Genomic DNA, 21088 nt, shown 5'->3' on the forward strand with positions numbered 1-21088 from the left:
ATATACCCAAAGGATTATAAATTATGCTGCTATAAAGACACATGCACACGTATGTTTATTGCAGCACTATTCACAATAGCAAAGACTTGGAATCAACCCAAATGTCCATCAGTGACAGATTGGATTAAGAAAATGTGGCACATATACACCATGGAATACTATGCAGCCATAAAAAAGGATGAGTTTGCGTCCTTTGTAGGGACATGGATGCAGCTGGAAACCATCATTCTTAGCAAACTATCACAAGAACAGAAAACCAAACACCACATGTTCTCACTCATAGGTGGGAACTGAACAATGAGATCACTTGGACTCAGGAAGGGGAACATCACACACCGGGGCCTATCATGGGGAGGGGGGAGGGGGGAGGGATTGCATTGGGAGTTATACCTGATGTAAATGACGAGTTGATGGGTGCAGCAGACCAACATGGCACAAGTATACATATGTAACAAACCTGCACGTTATGCACATGTACCCTACAACTTAAAGTATAATAATAATAAATAAATTTAAAAAAAAAATAAAAATAAATAAATAAATTAATTAAAAAAAAATGAGCAAAAAATAAATAAATAAATAAAGGGACATGACAAAAGACTTCCTTTGAAGTGACAGAACAGTTCCATATCTTGATTAAAATGATGGTTACATGAATCTATATATGTGACAGATAAAATGTCATGAGTATATACAAAGACATACCCCAAAAATGAATGCATATAAAAACTGGTGAAATCTGAGTAAGGTCTATAGTCCAGTTAATTTGCCAGCTAATTTCCTGGTTTTGATAGTGCAGTATAATTATAGAAGCTGATAGTGCAGTATAATTATAGAAGCTGTCACCATTAGTGGAACTGAGTGATGGGTACACAGTACCTGTTTTTGTAACTTCTTGTGAGTATGAAATTATTTCAAAATAAGAAGTTTAAAAAGAGGGTGGAAAGAAGGCAGAGGGAGAGAAAAAGAGAGAGGGAGAAAAATAATGAAGTCTTCTGGGCAGGATGGAGCTAAAGGGTCTGACTTACCTTCCCACCTGAAATAGTGACCAAAAAATTAAAAAATTAAGCAAATTTAGGAAACAAATAAGATGAGTCCTGCTTACTGCCTTGAGAGAGTCTCCAGGCTCCAGTATAGGAAAAGGGAATTGCTCTGGAGTCTAGAACACTCCCTGAGTTAGGGAGATCAAGACGAGAGTCCATAAAGATCAAGACCGAGTTCATAGGACAAAGTACCCGAGGGAATAGAACCTGGTGCTCACACAGGTCCAGGAATAATGTCTGTTCTTCCCACCAGTCTGGAAAGAAAATCATAACTCATGGGGCATTGGGTAGAGCATTTAGTAGTGGGAAACAATTAGTCTTAGGCTGAGCACCACTCTATAACTGCCTAACAAATTATAAAAGCAAGAGATATAAGGCTTAAACTGTTTCCAAGTAACTTAACCGCATCCTTGAACAAAGCTGAAGATCTACAGGAATACAAAAGTATCCAGCACTCAACAAAGTAAAATTCACAATGTTGTAACCCACCCAACAGGTTCACCTTGCCCACTGCCTAGAAAGAGCCAACTTACCAAGACAGGGGAATCGCAATAGAGAACAAGAAGTTCACGCAGAGATGGCTATGCAGGAGACCAGTTTTATGATTACTTAAATCAGTTTCCATGAGAATCTGACAATCTGAGTTTTTAAGGATAATTTGATAGGGGGCCAGCGAGTTGGGAATTTTGATTAGTCAATCTGAGATGAAATCATAGGGAGTCAGAGCTGTCCTTTTGTGCTGAGTCAGTTCCTGACTGGGGGCCACAAGATCAGATGAGCCAGCTTATCAATCTGGGTTATGCCAGCTGATCGATTGAGTTTAGGGTCTGCAAAATATCTCAAGCACTGATCTTAGGTTTTACAATGGTGATGTTATCCGCAGGAGCAATTTGGGGAGGTTAAGAATCTTGCAGCTTCCAGCTGCATGACTCCTAAACCACAATTTCTAAACTTCTGGCTAATTTGTTGTCCTGAAAAGGCAGTCTCGTCCCCGGGCAGGAAGGGGGTTTGTTTGGGAAATGGCTGTTACTGTCTTGGTTTAAAAGCTAAACTATAAACTAAGTTCCTCCCAACAGTTAGTTCAGCCTGTACCTAGGAATGAACAAGGACAGCTTCGAGATTAGAAACAAGATGGAGTTGGTTACGTCAGAGCTCTTTCACTGTAATAATTTTCTCAGTTATGATTTTTACAGAGATGGTTTCAATATCTAGCATTGAATCAAAGATTATCAGACATGCAAAGGGCAAAAGAACCCATGAGTTATAATGAAGAGAATAATTGAAACCAACCCAGAACTGGCACAGATGACCAAATTAGCAGAGAAGGAAAATAAAAGTTATTATAACTGTATTCCACTTGTTCACTTAAGACATGGAAGATATAAAAAGAATACCAAAATTGAATTTCTATAAATGAAAACTACAGTGACTGAGATGAAAAATACAATGGATGGGATTAGACATTGCAGAAGAAAAGATCTGAGGAAGAAACTATTATGATTATTTTTTGGACAGAATTGTATATTTCCTCGGTATACTCTTGCCTAGAGTACTGTTGATTTTATTATTATTCCAAGTATTTGGGAGAAAATTTAGTGGATAGGCATCATTAAAACTAGCTCAAAAATATTTTTTTATCTGGAAGATTTCTTGTCAGGGTATCTTGGGTTACACTTTTGTTGAGAGAAGACTGTAAAAAGTTAAAGAACGTTGACTCAGGGCACGGTGGTGCATGCCTGTAATCCCAACACTTTGGGAGGCCAAGGTGGGTGGATCACGAGGTCAGGAGATAGAGACCATCCTGGCTAACATGGTGAAACCCCATCTCTACTAAAAACACAAAAAATTAGCTGGGCGTGGTGGCATGTGGCTGTAGTCCCAGCTACTCGGGAGGCTGAGGCAGGACAATCGCTTGAACCTGGGAGGTGGAGGTTGCAGTAAGCCGAGATCGCACCACTGCACTCCAGCCTGAGTGACACAGTGAGACTCCGTCTAAAAAAAAAAAAAAAGTTGACAAAATTAAAATATTTTGTTATGGAATTGTATGTGGTGTTAAAGGTTTTGTTTGTGAAATGTATGTGTTAAAAATAATAAAATTTCAGAGTAATTACTTTTATGTTGTTTCATAGTGTATGATTTATTTTCCTAGTGAGTTGGTAAGCTTTGTGAGAGCACTGGTGTGTCTTTTTACATCTTTTGAACCTCCCTAATATACTTAGCATGGCACTTCCTATAGTGGGCAGCCCAAAGTGTGTGTAGTGTAAAAGAGAATCCTCCAACCCTGATGCACTGACTTTTAATCTGCTATTATTAATAATAAGGCAGCACTAGAAGTATCCCTCTGAACCAAATGTACATAAACAACGACTGTTCCAGGGTTAGAAGTGGGAGTGGGGAGGGAGGTGGGAAAAAGCTCACTTTACCAAGAAGATTGTTAATCCTATTTTTAAACAAGACAATTCCGCAGGTTACTTCCTGGAGCCCTGTCTTTGTTGATAGCTAGTGCAGAATAGATCAGGTACATGTTGGGTTAAATAAAAAGAACATATAGATTCATATATTTGGGTACATTGGGGCAGGAGTTTTGAGAGCAAATTACAGAGTTAAACACATGTCTTAGGAAGCCTTTCCTTGCCCTTAGTAGAACCACACTGCATAGGGATAGAGTAGTCATTTTCCCATTTCTTGGTCAAAGAAACATAGTGTGATTTTAATTGGCAAAGTGTGGGGAAAAGAAAGATCAGACTGTTATTGTGTCTATATAGAAAGAAGTAGATATAAGAGACTCCATTTTGTTCTGTATTTGAGATGCTGTTAATCTGTAACCCTACACCCAACCCTGTCCTTGCAAGAGACATGTGCTGTGGTGACTCAAGGTTTAATGGATTTGGGGCTGTGCGGGGTGTCCTTTGTTAAACAAATGCCTGAAGGCAGCTTGCTGGTTAAAACTCACCACCATTCTCTTAATCTCAAGTGCCCAGGGACACATACACTGCGGAAGGTCGCAGGGACCTCTGCCTAGGAAAGCTAGGTATTGTCCAAGGTTTCTCCCCATGTGATAGTCTGAAATATGGCCTCGTGGGAAGGGAAAGACCTGATCGTTCCCCAGCCTGACACCCGTGAAGGGTCTGTGCTGAGGAGGACTAGTATAAGAGGAAAGAAGGCCTCTTGGCAGTTGAGATAGAGAAAAGCATCAGTCTCCTGCCCGTCCCTGGGCAATGGAACATCTTGGTGTAAAACCTGATTGTATGTTCTATTTACTGAGAAAGGAGAAAACCGCCGTACGGCTGAAGGTGGGACGTGCTAGCAGCAATGCTGCTCTTTATGCACTAAAAAGGTTTATGGAGATGTTTACATATGCATATCAAGGCACAGCACTTTTCCTTAAACTTATTCTTGTCACAGAGATCTTTATTCATATGTCTTACTGCTGACCTCCCTACTATGATCCTATTATCCTGCCACTTCCCCTTCCCCCCGTCCAGATGGTAAAGATAATGATCAATAAATACTGAGGGAACTCAGAGACCGGTGCCGGCGCAGGTCCCCTGGGCCCACTTTTTCTTTCTCTATGCTTTGTCTCAGTGTCTCATTTCTTTTCTCAAGTCTCTCGTTCCACAGGTGTGGAGGGGCAGGCCACCCCTTCAGCAAAGGGAAGTAAATAAGGAGGAAGGCTTCTGAAACCCCAAATTCCAATATATGTTAAAAAACTTTTGTAGGAAGGAATTTATAAACTTTACAAATTACTAATAGAATAGAGTCTCCACAGATTCAGGTCAAAGTGCAAAGAAGCTTCAGTAAATTATTTGTTGGCAAGATAGAAAAAGCTATTTTCAAGCAACCTAAATGGAATTTTATAAACTGTCCTCCCTTTTGAGTATTGTCTCTAAGCTGAAATTGCTTGTGTGTTCTTTTTCTTGAGAGCAGTAACACTGTGCTTGGCCTCTATTGCTGCAAAAGGAAATAGGCTGAAGGCTTTTCACTCCATAAGTAAGAAATGTATTATTGGGGAGGTGATAAATAATACATTAAGGAAGAGATCTCAGATATTTAGAAAAGACTATTATTGATGCTTTATTATTGGTGCTAAATGGTATAAAAAAAGAAGAAAAAGTTGGAAAAACAAAAATTTCAGGATTTCCAGTTCTTTCCTCCACATTTATTTTATTTTATTTTTTTGAGACAGAGTTTCACTATTGTCGCCCAGGCTGGAGTGCAATGGCACAATCTCGGCTCACTGCAACCTCTGCCTCCCAGGTTCAAGCAATTCTCCTGCCTCAGCCTCCTGAGTAGCTAGGATTACAGGCACCTGCCACCACGCCCAGCTAATTTTTGTATTTTTGGCAGAGATGGGGTTTCACCATGTTGGCCAGCCTAGCCTCAAACTCCTGACATCAGGTGATCTGCCCGCCTTGGCTTCTCAAAGTGCTGGGATTACAGGTGTGAGCCACCGTACCCGGCCCAACATTTATTTTAATTACTAGAAAAAGAAACTCTGTATTACAGAAAAGCAACTGGGTGCAAGGTCCCTCAAAATCATGACCTACCTAATGCAGCATGGGCACAGAAAAAGAACAGTTTAATAAAGTTGAACCCCTTATTGATGAAGGTTAGAGTAAACACAGGGATTTACCAATTGGACTAAGATATTTTAACCATCTTATCAAAGCTAATTAAAATGGGGTTGTGATACTGAAAATATAGGGAGAGAGTAAGAGGGAAAAACCTTACAGGATGTCGTTGAATACTCAACTGTGTTCTGGGAAAGATGCAATGAGCTCCAGGACATAGACAAGATTATGGCTCGGAGTGAAAAGGAGAGATAAGAATTCAGAGAATAATTTGCATCAGAAAAGCACTTGACAAAAAGATCAGATGGTACAAGCACCTAGCACCTTTTCTTCAGCTGAGAATATCATGGTACTATTAGAGGGAAAAACTGTACTGAGGAAGAGGATCATTCTGTATTTTGTGTGCTTGGATTCGACACGGAAAATATTTATGATGAAATGCAATATGTAATCACAACTCTCCTCAGTTCAGATTTTGTTATTGAACCAAACAGAGGTCCACTCACCCGGCGTAATAAGACTAGGTGTCTAGGCCATATCTAAACCAAGGCTTGTAGCATGAGAAGGGAAAGCGTTTGTTTGTAGGGACCAAGCAAGGAGAATCAGGCAGATTATACTTACCACCTGAACTCTCAGATGGCTTGTAAGTAAGGGTTTTTACAGGTAGAGAGAGCCCAGTGGCCGGGAGTGGCAGGACTAGATTGCAGCTCCGACTCGGACAGACAGAGCAGCATGTAGAGGCTCACATCATGAATTTTAGCTCCAGAACAACCATAGGAATAAATCAGTAAACCCAAGAGGACCCACAGACCCACTGAAGGAAGCAGATTGCTCCTACAGGACCCAAGAGACACCCAAAATACTGTGCTGGTATCCATAGCTGAGAGATCCACAGATGGTTCACATCACAGAAAGCTGTGCAGACAACCCCCAGTACCAGTCCAGAGCCCGGTAGACTTGCTGGGTGGCTAGATCCAGAAGAGCGATAACAATCACTAAAGCTCGGCTCTCAGGAAGCCACATCCATAGAAAAAGGGGGAGAGTATTACAGCAAGAGAACACCCCATGGGACAAAAGAATCTGAACAGCCTTCAGCCCTAGCCCTTCCCTCTGACAGAGCCTACACAAATGAGAAAGAACCAAAAAGAAGTGTTGGTTTTCTGACAAAACAAGGCTTTTTAACAACCCTGCAAAAATCACACTAGCTCAGCAGCAATGGATCCAAACCAAGAAGAAATCCCTGATTTACCTTGAAAAAGAATTCAGGAGGTTAGTTATTAAGCTAATCAGGGAGGGACCAGAGAAAGACGAAGCCCAATACAAGGAAATCCAAAAAATGGTACAAGAAGTGAAGGGAGAAATATTATTCAGTGAAATAGATAACGTAAATAAAAAACAATATATAAAAACTTGAGGAAACAGACACACTTATAGACATGCAAAATGCTCTGGAAAGTCTCAGCAATAGAATTGAACAAGTAGAAGACAGAAATTAAGAGCTCAAAGACAAGGTCTTCGAATTAACCCAATCCAACAAAGAAAAAATAAGAAAATATGAACAAAGCCTCCAAGAGGTCTGGGATTATGTTAAATGACCAAATCTAAGAATAATTGGTGTTCCTGAGGAAGAAGAGAAATATAAAAGCTTGGAAAACATATTTGGGGGAATAATTGAGGAAAACTTCCCTGGCCTTGCTAGAGACCTAGACATCCAAATACAAGAAGCACAAAGAACACCTGGGAAATTCATCGCAAAAAGATCATCGCATAGGCACATTGACATCAGGTTATCCAAAGTTGAGACAAAACAAAGAATCTAAACTGTGAGACAAAAGCACCTGGTAACCTATAAAGGAAAACCTATCAGATTAACAGCAGATTTTCAGCAGAAACCCTAGAAGCTAGAAAGGATTGGGGCCCATCTTCAGCCTCCTAAAACAAAACAATTCTCATCCAAGAATTTTGTTTCCAGCGAAACTAGGCATCGTGTATGAAAGATACAGGCTTTTTCAGATAAACAAATGCTGAGAGAATTCGTCACTACCAAGCCACCACTACAAGAACTGCTAAAAGGAGCTCTAAATCTTAAAACAAATACTGGAAACACATCAAAACAGAACCTCTTTAAGACATAAATCCCACAGGACCTATAAAACAAAAATACAGTTTAAAAAACAAAAACACAAAAACCAAAGTACACAGGCAACAAATAAAATGATGAATGGAATGCTACCTCATATCTCAATACTAACATTGAATGTAAATGGCCTAAATGCTCCACTTAAAAGATAAGAACTGCAGAATGAATAAGAATTTACTAACCAACTATCTGCTGCTTGAAGAGACTCAGCTAATAAGGACTCACATAAACTTAAGGTCAAGGGGTGGAAAAAGGCATTTCATGCAAGTGGACACCACAAGTGAGCAGGAGTAATTGGAGACTTCATTACTCCACTGACAGCACTGGACAGGCCATCAAGACTGAAAGTCAATGAAGAAAAAATGGATTTAAACTATACCTTGGAACAAATGGACTTAACAGATATATACAGAACATTCCATCCAACAACTGCAGAATACACATTCTATTCAACAGCACATGGAACTTTCTCCAAGATAGACCATATGATAGGCCACAAAATGAGCCTCAATAAATTTAAGAAAGTTGAAATTATATCAAGCACTCTCACAGACCACAGTGGAATAAAACTGGAAATCAACTCCAAAAGGAACCTTCAAAACCATGCAAATATATGGAAATTAAATAATCTGCACCTGAATGATCACTGGGTCAAAAACAAAATCAAGATGGAAATTCTTTGAACTGAAGGACAATAGTGACACAACCTATCAAAACCTCTGGGATACCACAAAGGCCACCTAAAGCTACTTTTCCTCCTAAGAGGAAAGTTCATAGCCCTAAATGCCTACATCAAAAAGACTGAAAGAGCACAAACTGACATTCTAAGGTCACATGTCAAGGAACTAGCGAAACAAGAACAAACCAAACCCAAACCCAGCAGAAGAAAGGAAATAACCAAGATCAGAGAAGAACTAAATGAAATTGAAACAAACAAAAAAATACAGAAGATAAAAGAAAAAAATGCTGGTTCCTTGAAAAGATAGATAAAATTGATAGATCATTAGTAAGATTAACCAAGAAAAGAAGAGAGAAAATCCAAATAACCTAAATAAGAAACAAAATGGGAGCAGAAATATGAAAGACCATTCAAGGCTACTATGAACACCTTTATGCACATAAACTAGAAAACCTAGAAGAGATGGATAAATTCCTGGAAAGATACAACCTTCCTGGCTTAAATCAGGAAGAATTAGATACCCTGAGCAGATCAATAACAAGCAGGAGATTGAAGTGGTAATTAAAAATTACCAACCAAAAAAGTCCAGAACCAGATGGATTCACAGCAGAATTCTACCAGACATTCAAAGAAGAATTGGTACCAATCCTATTGACACTATTCCACAAGATAGAGAAAGAAGGAACCCTCCCTAATTCATTCTATGAAGCCAGCATTACTCTAATACCAATACCAGGAAAGGATACAACCAAAAAAAGAAAACTACAGACTGATATCCCTGATGAACATAAATGCTAAAATTCCTAACAAAATACTAGCTAACCGAATCCAACAACATATCAAAAAGACAATCCACCACGATCAGGTGGGTTTCATACCAGGAATGCAGGGATGGTTTAACATATGCAAGTCAATAAATGTGATACACCACATAAACAGAATTAAAAACAAAGATCACATTATCATCTCAATAGATACAGAAAAAGCATTCGACAAAATCCAGCATTTCTTTATGATTAAAACTCTCAGCAAAATCGGCATACAAGAGACATACCTCAATGTAATAAAAGCCATCTATGACAAACCCACAGCCAACATAATACTGAATGGGGAAAAGTTGAAAGCATTCCCTCTGAGAAATGAAACAAGACAAGGATGCCCGCTGTCACCACTCCTCTTCAACACAGTACTGGAAGTCCTAGCCAGAGCAGTCAGACAAGAGAAAGAAATAAAGGGTATCCAAATTGGTAAAGAGGAAGTCAAACTGTCACTGTTTGCTGGTGATATGATTATTTACCTCAAAAACCCTAAAGACTCCTCTAGAAAGCTCCTAGAACTGATAAAAGAATTCGGCAAAGTTTCAAGATACAAAATTAATGTACACAAATCAGTAGCTCTTCTAAACACCAACAGCAACCAAGCAGATAATCAAATCAAGAACGCAACCCCTTTTACAATACAAAAAAATGAAGTACTTAGGAATATACCTAGCCAAGGAGGTGAAATACCTCTACAAGGAAAGCTACAAAACACTGCTGAAAGACATCATAGATGACACAAACAAATGGAAACACATCCCATGCTCATGGATGGGTAGAATAAATATTGTGAAAATGACCATACTGCCAAAAGCAATCTACAAATTCAACACAATTCCCATCAAAAACCCACCATCATTCTTCACAGAGAGAAAACAATTCTAAAATTCATACTGAACTGAAAAAGAGCCCGCATAGCCAAAGCAAGACTAAGCAAAAAGAACAAATCCTGAGGCATCATATTACCGGACTTCAAACTATACTTTAAGGCCATAGTCACCAAAACAGCATGGTACTGGTATAATAATAGGCACACAGACCAATGGAACAGAATAGAGAACTCAGAAATAAACCCAAACACTTACAGCCAACTGATCTTCAAGAAAGCAAACAAAAACACAAAGTGGGGAAAGGACACCCTTTTCAACAAATAGTGCTGGGATAATTGGCTAGTCACATGTAGGAGAATGAAACTGCATCCTCATCTCTCACCTTATACAAAAATCAACTCAAGATGGATTAAAGACTTAAATCTAAGACTTGAAACTAAAAATTCTAGAAGATAACATTAGAAAAACCCTTCTAGACATTGGCTTAGGCAAGGATTTCATGACCAAGAACCCAAAAGAGAATGCAATAAAAACAAAGATAAATAGCTGGGACTTAATTAAACTAAAGAGCTTTTGCACAGCAAAAAGGATCAGTCAGCAGAGTAAACAGACAACCCACAGAGTGGGAGAAAATCTTCACAATCTATACATCTGACAAAGGACTAATATCCACAATTTACAACGAACTCAAATCAGTAAGAAAAAAACAATCCCATCAAAAAGTGGGCTAAGGACATGACTGGACAATTCTCATAAGAAGATATACAAATGGCCAATGAACATATGAAAAAATGCTCAATATCACTAATGATCAGGGAAATGCAAATCAAAACCACCTTACTCCTGCAAGAATGGCCATAATCAAAAAATCAAAAAAAAGTAGATGTTGGTGTGGATGTGGTGATGAGGTTACACTTCTACACTGCTGGTGAGAATGTAAACTGGCACAATCACTATGGAAAACAGTGTGGAGACTCCTTAAAGAACTAAAAGTAGAACTACCATCTGATCCAGCAGTCCCACTACTGGATATCTACCCAGAGGAAAAGAAGTCATTGTACAAAAAAGACACTTGCACAGGCATGCTTATAGCAGCACAATTTGCAATTGCAAAATCAAGGAACCAACCCAAATACCCATCAATCAACAAGTGGATAAAGAAACTGTGGAATATATATATATATATACACGATGGAACACCGCTTGGTCATAAAAAGGAATGAATTAACGGCATTCACAGTGACTTGGATGAGATTGGAGACTATTATTCTAAGTGAAGTAACTCAGGAACGGAAAACCAAACATCATAGGCTCTCACTGATATGTGAGAGCTAAGCTATGAGGACGCAAAGGCATAAGAGTGATACAATGGATTTTGAGGACTTGGGGGGAAGGTTGGGATGGGGGTGAGGGATAAAAGACTACAAATGGGATGCAGTGTATACTGCTCAAGTGGTGGGTGCACCAAAATCTCACAAATCACAACTAAAGAAGTTATGCAACCAAACACCACCTGTACCTCCATAACCTATGGAAAAATTTAAAAAATAAATTAATTAAAATAAAGGTGGGGAGGCAAAGGTTATAGGCAAAGTCATAAATTGATACATGGGGCCTGCATATTGGTCTGACCTAAAAAGGCAAGACATCTAGAAGCAGGGGGGCTGCAGGTTATAGGTGGATTTAAAGATTCTTTGGTTTCTGATTGGTTAAGGAAGTGAAGCTTTATCTAAAAATTTGGGATCTGCAAAAAAGAATGTTAGTTCTGGCTCATGGGCATGACCTTCTCCAGGCCCCTGAGAAATGTACAATGGTCAGAGTTTAGTCTTGAGCTTCCGCTTATCTGAAGTCCACGTTCCAGCAGATCTGTTTGGTGTGGGGGTCCAGGTTTTTGAGAAACAACTCAGAGACATATGTTCAGATTTTGTCTTTGGTTCTTACAGAAAAGAAGACATCTATTTTAACCTTTTTGGCTATTGTTTTAAGCTATTATTATGTTGTTGTTATTAAGTTGCTCGTTTGCTTTATTTTTTCCCCCGAGACGTAGTTTCATCCTTGTTGCTCAGGCTGGAGTGCAATGGCATGATCTCGGCTCACTGCAACCACCGCCTCCCTGGTTCAAGCCATTCTCCTACCTCAGCCTCCCAAATTGCTGGGATTATAGGCACCTGTCACCACACTAGGCTAATTTTTGTATTTTTAGTAGAGACAGGGTTTCAACATGTTGGCCAGTCTGGTCACAAACTCCTGACCTCAGGTGATCCGCCCACCCAGGTCTCCCAAAGTGCTGAGATTACAGGCTTGAGCCACCTCACCTGCCTGCTTATTTGCTTGTTAAGGCTACTTAGGTAGGTGCCTGGAATTGTTTTAACGAACCCAAGATTTTTCTTTTTTCTTTTTTTTTTTTTTTTTTAATTTTTGTGCTTGAGAAGGGCCCACAGGCCCCTACAAGCAGTCCCTGCTCTGTCTCAATTTGACTGGTTTCTTAAATCCAGAACTGCAGTGGAACTCCAGAGGACATATAACACCTTTATAACCTTGATTTGTAAAGAAAACATAGAACTAGAAGAATAGATCTGAGAAACAAACAAGGAGAGCTTTGTGATTGCCACAGCCTATGACCTTGAAAGAGTTTCCAGGCTGCAGGGCAGGGAGAGGTTGCACAGGCAGAGCCCAGCAGACTGCCTGAGTAGAGGAGACTGAGCTTCTGAGCTGAGCTTCTGGAGAGACAGGGCTGCCCAGAGTTCATAAGAGAAAGTTCCGGAGGGGAGCAAGCTGCACAGAGGGGATTGCGGAAGGTGCCATGAACAGTCAGCAAAGTACTAATGAGCAAGCGTTGAGGAAACTACCTATACATGGTCCACTGTGGATGAACCTCAAAATAATTATGCTGAATTAAAGAAGACGGATTTTTTTTTTAAAAAGTGCATAACTGTATACTCCCATTTATACCATTTATATAAGATTTTACAAAAAGCAACAAATCCATAGTGCTACAAAGCTGATCAGTAATTGAAGGGGGTGGGGGTTGGAGGGTGACAGGAAGGGAGGAGCATGAGGGAAAGACTGCACTTGAATACAAATAAATTTTGGGGAGTGATGAATATGTTCATTATCTTGATTAAGGAGATATGGTTCACAGATTTTTACCTATGTCAAAACTTACTACATTGTATACTTTAAGTACATGTAGTTTGTCAGTTATACTCCAGTAAAGCACTTTTTTAAGACTGCATTTAAAAATAATACATGCTGAGCATTCCAAATCCAAAATCTGAAATGCTCCAAAACATGAAACAAGGAAATGCTCACTGGAGTAATTTGGATTTCAGATCTCCAGATTAGGGATGCTCAACTAGTATGTCTTCTCCAAATATTACAAAAATAAAAAAATCTGAAATTTGAAACAATTCTGGTCCCAAGCATTTTAGATAAGGGATACTCATCGTGTACAAATAAAAAACAGAGCTCGGGCGTGGTGGCTCATGCCTGTAATCCCAGTACTTTGGGAGGCTGGGGCTGGTGGATCACGAGGTGAGGAGTTTGAGACTGGCCTGACCAACATGTGAAACCCCGTCTCTACTTAAAAAAAAAAGAAAAAAATACAGGGTAGGCTGGGCATGGTGGCTCATGCCTGTAATCCCAGCACTTTGGAAGGCCAAGGTGGGTGGATCACCTGAGGTGTGGAGTTCAAGACCAGCCTGGCCAACATGGTGAAACCCCGTCTCTACTGAAAATACAAAAAAATTAGCTGGGCATGGTGGCATGTGCCTGTAGTCCCAGCTACTCGGGAGACTGAGGCCGGAGAATCGCTTGAACCCAGGAGGCGGAGGCTGCAGTGGACCGAGATCGTGCCACTGTACGCCAGCCTGGGCAACAGAGCGAGACTCTGTCTCAAACAAAACAAAACAAAATAAAACACAGAGTAGCCTCCCTCGCAGGGTTGTTCTGAGAAAGTGAATGGAGGGGAGCAAGCCCAGATAACCTCTTTGCAACTCTTTCCCAGTTCAGACTATCTTTACCAAGATTCTTGATGTTCTAAGGTGTTTTTCAGTTTTATAGATGTGTTGCTAGGATCTATGTGGTCAATTAATGCTCTTGATATAACTTTATGCAATTTTGTATTTTAGGACTCATGAATCAAGCAAGCAAACGTGAAAAACGGATTAAGGCTGATGCCCCAAAAGGCACTGTAAGTTTTAGAAGGCAAAGCTGGTTTCAGTCCCTGAAACTGCAGGACTAAGACTGATTTGATTTGGATTTATGATTTTTAACAATGATTCGCAGATCTGTGACTACAAAAATGTAAATCCCACCGTTCATATAAAGGTTGAAAACAACAAACTGAGAATGAATACTGGTGAACTGTTTTGGGAGGCTTTTTCAAAATGTGTACTTTGCTATTGTTTTCATTTTCTACTGCTGTATAACAAATTACCACAAATTTAGCAGCATAAAATACTCATTTACAGCTCACAGTTGTGTAGGCCAAGAGCCCAGTATGTCTAGGTTCTCTGCTCAGGGAATCACAAGGCTAGAATCAAGATTTTAGCCAGGCTGAGTTCTCATCTAGAGTCTCTGGGAAGAAATCTACTTCCAACTTCATTCAGATTATTGGGAAAATCCGGTTCCTTGTGACTGGATGACTGAGGTCTCCATTTTCTTGCTGGCTGTCAGCCAGCAATCACTCTAAGCTTCTAGAGGCCACCCACATGCTTTCTCATGTTGCCCCTCCATCTTCAAGCCAGCAGTGATGCACTGAGTTCTTCTCATGCTTTGAATATCTGACTTCTTCTGCAACCAGCTGGAAGAATATATACTTTTAAAGGGCTCACTTGATTAGGTCAGGCCCACCCAGGATAACGTTTGTTTTGCCATATAATGTAACATTCATAGGAGTGATGGCCCATCGCATTCAGTTTCCACTCCCACTCAAGGGAAGGAGATTATACAAAGGCATCCATCATGCGGGGTCAATTAGCTTAGAATTCTTTATAATGTAGCTCTCACATGACAGGTTTTCTACTTAGTACCTCTTATGGCATCAATGTAAATTTAAGCTGTAAATAAAAAACACGTATGTGAAGCAGTTGCTACTGATTGTTAATATCTTTTGTGTAATTTAAGATGTAGCTCATTAGGAGGAAAGAAACAGCTATTTTATAGCTTGATGTATGAAGACAGATTTTTATAAAGGTATACTGTATAAAGATATTTTATGAATTTAATTTCTTTCAAACATCTCTATTCCTGGAATATTTAAATTACATAATACTGGCCAGGCACAGTGGCTCATGACTGTAATCCCAGCACTTTGGGAGGCCAAGGTGGATGGATCACTTGAGGTCAGGAGTTCGAGACCAGCCTGGCCAACATGGTGAAACCCCATCTCTACTAGAAATACAAAAAAAAATTAGCTGGGTATGGTGGCTCATCCCTGTAATGCCAGCTATTCGGGAGGCGGAGGCAGGAGAATTGCTTGAACCTGGGAGGCAGAGGTTGCAGTGAGCCGAGATCACACCACTGCACTCCAGCCTGGGCAACAGAGTGAGACTCCGTCTTGATAAAATTAATTAAAATAAATAAATAAGTTATATAATACTATAACTATACTATAAGACCAGACCTATCTTTTGGTGATGTAGTTTGGATATCTGTCCCCCAAAATCTCATGATGAAATGTAATCCCCAGTGTTGGAGGTGGGGCCTGATTGGATCATGTGAGCAGATTTCTCACTGATTGTTACCACCACCTTCTTGGTTCTATCCTCATGATAGTGAGTTCTTGCAAGATCTGACTGTTTAAAGGTGTGGGCATCTTCCCCCTCTCTTGCTTCTGCTCTTGCCATGTGATGTACCTGCTCCCACTTTGCCTTCTGCCATGAGTAAAAGCTCCCTAAGGCCTCCCCAGAAGCCAAGCAGGTGCCCATGCAATGCTTTCACAGCCTGCAGAATCAATTAAACCTTGTGAGCCAATTAAACCTCTTTTCTTTATAAATCACCCAGTCTCAGGTATTCCTTATAGCAAAACAAGAATGGCCTAAATCGCTTGGATTATATTTTTTATGATTAAGATGAGTCAATTTTTTTTTCTTTTTTGGGACAGGGTCTTGCTCTGCCACTCAGGCTGGAGTACAGTGGCACAATCTTGGCTCACTGCAACCTCTGCCTCTCAGATTCAAGCAATTCCCATGCCTCAGCCACCAGAGTAGCTAGCATTACAGGTGCACGCCACCATGCCCACCTAATTTTTGTATTTTTACTAGAGATGGGTTTTACCATGTTGGCCAGGCTGGTCTTGAACTCCTGGCCTCATGTGATCTGCCTGCCTCGGCCTCCCAAAGTGCTGGGATTACAGGTGTGAGTCACTGCACTGGGCCAGGAGAAGTCCATTCTTAAACACTTAATTTTTAACAAACCTTTCCAAATATTATTTATGATTATCTTTTTCTTTTTTTCTGAGGTCTCACTCTGTTGCCCAGGCTGGAGTGCAGTGGCATGATCATAGCTCACTGAAGCCTTAAACTCCTGGCCTCAGGCATTCTCCTGCCTCAGCCTCCTGAGTTGCTGGAATTACAGACAGGCACCACCATGCCTGCTCTAATTTTTTGATTTTTTATAGAGGTGGGTCTTACAAGTTCATCAGGTCTCGAACTCCTGGCCTCAAGTTGTCCTTCTGCCTTGGCCTCCCAAAGTGCTGCGATTATAGGCATGAACCACTGTGCCCAGCCTCCTTTTCATTAATATGCCATTTCTTTAGAGTTCTGTTTTTAACTTCTTATTTATGAAACAAAAGTCAGCTTTGTAGGGTATCTCAAAGTCCCCTTTTAGTTCACCCTTCATGAAATGAGAATGTATACAAGTCTGAAACATACTCACACATTGGTATATTTGGTATGGTTGGGTTGTGTTATACTATTAAGTAGAGGAAACTGTGTGGCAGTGAGGCAATTTTTATAATCTTTTTTCACCTTCATGCAATTACATAAACATTTTCATGACTTAAAATAAATTAGCCAATCACAGCCAGAAAAGTCATAAGCATAATAGCAGTCAACTATATTTAAACTATTAATGGAATTGTACATATTTGGATCACATTGTTAAGTCCCAGACAAAAAGAAAAAGCTGAAATATTTTACTCTCTTGGACACAGACCTATGAATATGAAATGTTTAAGGGCTAAAGACCTAACTAATATCTTTGATATTTTGAGTACTTTGCACTGAGAACTTAAAAGATTTCTCTACCTGTATACCTTACTTCTTGGTTCCTTTCATAGCTCACTTTTTCTACTCCTTTTTTTCATTTATGTAGCTGTAAAATTTGTCTCCCTGGAATGAATGAATGTGTCTTCTGTTCTTGTTTAAGAGAGGATGTTACTCAAAGAGCTTTGGAGCAAGCTCTGAATGTAAAGCAACCTGCTAGGTTTCTGGAGAATACGTAACAGGGTATGTTTCTTGCCGGGGTCTTCCCAGTGCAGGTGTCATTCCTTTAGAAAGCAATTGCCTCTTTTATAAGTTCCTCCAGTTGTGTGCATGGGCACTTAGGAATCAGATTTTTGAAAACATCTTTAATGCAGCTGCCAGAAATTTCCAAATTTAGGTTAAAACCGTACTCTTATGTCATCTTATGTCTCTTGGCTATGGTTCTAAAACTTCCCATTGAAATGATTCTGTTGCCTGTGTGCCCACTCCTAAGAACCTTTCCACAGCTAAGTAATATTACCTTATTTCAAAAACTTTGCAAGTCAGCCTCAGTGGGGGAGAATTACTAAAAGCATTTAGCTAATACAGGGTAACCTATAATAATACTTTGTACAATCTTTTTAAAACTTTTCAAAATAACGATGTTTTAAGTTTTTAATCCTTGTTTGAAACTTGTGGAATACAGAAAGAGAACTCCACGTGAGAGATAAGTAATTGAGGAAATAGGTTAAAAGGCTGATCTGATATTGCTGACATAGCTTGTTTGCAGCAGTCAGAACAGAGTTGTGCTTTCTCTTGGACTGTGTCAACATCAGTGTTACATAATATCAAATAATGGTAAAAACCCACAGATGTGCTGGCTTCAGCAGCACATATACTAAAACCCACAGATTAAAGCTTATTAAAAACTAATATGTAGATATGCAATTAATAACCCATACTTCCTAGCATAAAATTGAGGGAGCATCTTTTTTGGCATAGCATAGTTTAAGAATTCCTCCATTGTGCAAATTTGATTAAAGAAATATCTTTCTGAGACATTGCAGGGACATTCTTTCTATTCAGATAGTTCTAGTTTCTATTTAATTTGCCCCTGACTAAGTCAAATGTTGAGATAAGTCCAGAGTTAATTGGTGGCATTTAGTTCTCTTTTGTTGTTAAATGTCTGGAAACCACAGGAAAGCCACATTTCCTTTGAAAATATTAACATATGTCTGTATTCTTTATAAAACTTTATAAAGCACCACAGATCCTTAAAGTTATGGCCCTGGCTCAAACTCTTAGTTTGACATATGGCCATCTCTGCTTTCTTTTTCCTTTCTAGAGAAAAATTTCTTAATTTCTTATCAAAAAAAAATCTCATCTCTCAGGGTTGTTTCATATAACTTTACATTTTATAATCTCATCAAAAAACTATTGGTTTGATTAAATTTAGGCAGAAATTTTATGTAGTCAGTACTTGATTTGGCTTCTTTTTGTTTGTTTGTTTTTTGTTTTGTTTTTGAGACAGAGTCTTGCTCTTTCGCCCAGGCTGAAGTGTAGTGGCGTGATCTAGGCTCACTGCAACTTCCGCCTCTCAGGTTCAAGCGAGTCCTCTGCCTCAGCCTCCCGAGTAGCTGGGATTACAGGCGCTCACCACCACAGCCAGCTAATTTTTGTAGTTTTAGTGGAGATGGAGTTTTACCATGTTGGCCAGGCTGGTCTCGAACTCCTGACCTTATGATCCACCTGCCTCGGCCTCCCAAAGTGCTAGGATTACAGGCATGAGCCACTGCTCCCGGCCTGGCTTCTTTTTTAAATCATGATTATTTAGACAGAAGAACTACTGATGTATTTGGAAATATTTGTAGTTGGAATAAGAATCAGAAGATGGTTTGTTGCTTGTTTACATTGTTATTGAGATTCAGCTAGTGAACATACTTGCAACAAATGGAGAAAACTTGTCAAGTTCTTGATTTGTTGTTTTTCCTGCTTGAGGCTGAAGGTCACGCTGCTTGCTCTTCACTGCTGTATGTTGACTTTTCCACTGTTAATTCTGAGGCTCCTTTAGATGGTGTTACATTGTCAAGCTCTGTAAGAGGGTCTCCTTCCCTATCATAGCCAAACCAACGTGGAGGGTCATTAGAGTTGTATTCCTGCTGCTGAACTTTAGATGACATTCTCTGAGCTGCCTTCCTGTAATAACAGTGCTTAGCATTAGCTAGTTGCAGAAGTAATCCCTAGTGCAGAATTTTCAAACTCAACCAAATTTGGAGTTAGAGAATTCACTGTCACAATTTGAATTCACATCAGACCTCTCTTGCCTTGCTGAGAGTGAGGAGACGGGTAAATGTACAAATAAAGAGGGTCCCAAAGCCTCAGTAGCTCTGATTCAACCACTTCAGAAATTAACAGATACAGTGAATGGGTAAGGAAACTACACATGGCCATGGAAGAGGAACACTGAGGCCTCTATTTATTTACACTGCTTTGAGTAAGCCGCTTCCTTGGTATTTCTAGTTTCTCTGATGAGGGAGTAACCTAACCACCCTACCTGTGAAGGCTGACCATGCACCAGGCCAGGAGCTCTTAACCCAGAGTTCACAGATCCCTTTTGACTACATGGATGAACTTCAGGGAGGTCCATGTACTCCCTGAAAGTTCATGCAGTTTTGTCTATAATACACATTTTTATGAGAAGGTTTGTGACTCAAAGGTGTCCATGACCAAAGTGATTAAAAAATACTGTTATAGTCTTTCTTAGGAGGAAATAAGAAAGTAAAGAAGGCATCAGAAAAAAGTATGTCTAACTTGAAAACAAAGCCATTGTGAGGACAGAAGGAAGAATTTCCTTTCCTAGAAAGTTGGTTTGAATCACGAGATTAGTACTAAAAAGGAGATGAGCAATTGACCACTTCTGTAGGATTAGAAATTAGTAACTGTGATGTTTACCCATGAAGGCACTACCTTCTCCACTCTTGCTGTATGTTACATTGAGTTATTAATTGCAAAAGTCTGGAAACTGAGTCATTGATATGGAGCTGGCATTACCATACACTTTGAGTTAAGTTTGTGCTGAATGGCGATATGAGTTCAGGTAAGGCAATGAAATAGGAAGAAAAAACCCCAACAACACAGAGATAGCAGTTTAAATTGCTGTTACAGTTAAGTTGAACTTCAGATGTATTAAAATAATTGTAACCAAACTCAACAGGGAGATAACCAAAGCATTGCTAATTCTGCCTCTAAGCACATTGCTTTTTAACTGATATATCTGCTCTCACACAAAACTTCTACATACTTAAAGAACAAATTGAGTAAAAGCAATGATCATATACTAATTTCTAGTTTGAAGCCACCAATCCCTATGGACTAAAACTTGGCAAACAAGTTTATTCTCTTCAGAGAAATATTTATTCTCAGTTTTGAAAATGATAAGTTTATTGTCAAAGATAATGTTTTGCATTCTGTTATTTTTTTTAACTTTTTTAAAGGTGCTATCCTGCATTTTAAACCTCTTATGTAATCTTTATATATCCTCATCGTAGAACATTACTATGCAAAAGTAATGGGTTTATATCTTTTGCTTCTCCCATATTATTCTCCTAATGATATTTCTCCCTTTTCAATTCTATAAAGGTGAACTTATCGTATCTTTCAACACACTGTCTGAACATTTCTCCCCCTAAGACTTACTGAAACGTAATACCAAATGTTGAGGCATATAACATTGGCACCATCAGTTTCATGTGAGTAAACAGTGTCCTAAACAGCAAGGCTCCATTGTTACCCTTCACCCATCTCTACCAGCCTAAACATT

The 21088-nt window shown here is 39.5% G+C and overlaps 2 protein-coding genes across 9 annotated transcripts in view; one reads left to right on the plus strand and one right to left on the minus strand.

Moving 5' to 3' along the window:
- The window catches only part of FAM185A (family with sequence similarity 185 member A), a 106860-nt gene that overhangs the window by 52228 nt on the left and 33544 nt on the right, over positions 1-21088 (plus strand). For 3 of the 4 annotated variants that reach the window (XM_025378218.1, XM_025378216.1, XM_025378217.1), the window contains one exon: positions 14212-14553. In XM_025378218.1, coding sequence (XP_025234003.1) covers positions 14212-14324 — 113 coding nt within the window. In that variant the 3' untranslated portion in view covers positions 14325-14553. Of the gene's footprint in view, positions 1-14211; positions 14554-21088 lie in introns of those variants that run through there. The other variant, XR_003118473.1, reaches the window with a different exon arrangement.
- The window catches only part of FBXL13 (F-box and leucine rich repeat protein 13), a 273539-nt gene continuing 271243 nt past the window's right edge, over positions 18793-21088 (minus strand). For 2 of the 5 annotated variants that reach the window (XR_003118472.1, XM_025378209.1), the window contains one exon: positions 18793-19464. Coding sequence is in view for 4 of the 5 variants with exons in the window: in XM_025378209.1 (XP_025233994.1) it covers positions 19275-19464 (190 nt within the window). In the remaining variant the exon portion in view is untranslated. The remainder of the gene's footprint in view (positions 19465-21088) is intronic. The other 3 variants (XM_025378205.1, XM_025378206.1, XM_025378208.1) reach the window with 2 other exon arrangements.

The sequence above is a fragment of the Theropithecus gelada genome, chromosome 3 (assembly GCF_003255815.1).
Source record: "Theropithecus gelada isolate Dixy chromosome 3, Tgel_1.0, whole genome shotgun sequence".
NCBI lineage: Eukaryota > Metazoa > Chordata > Mammalia > Primates > Cercopithecidae > Theropithecus > Theropithecus gelada.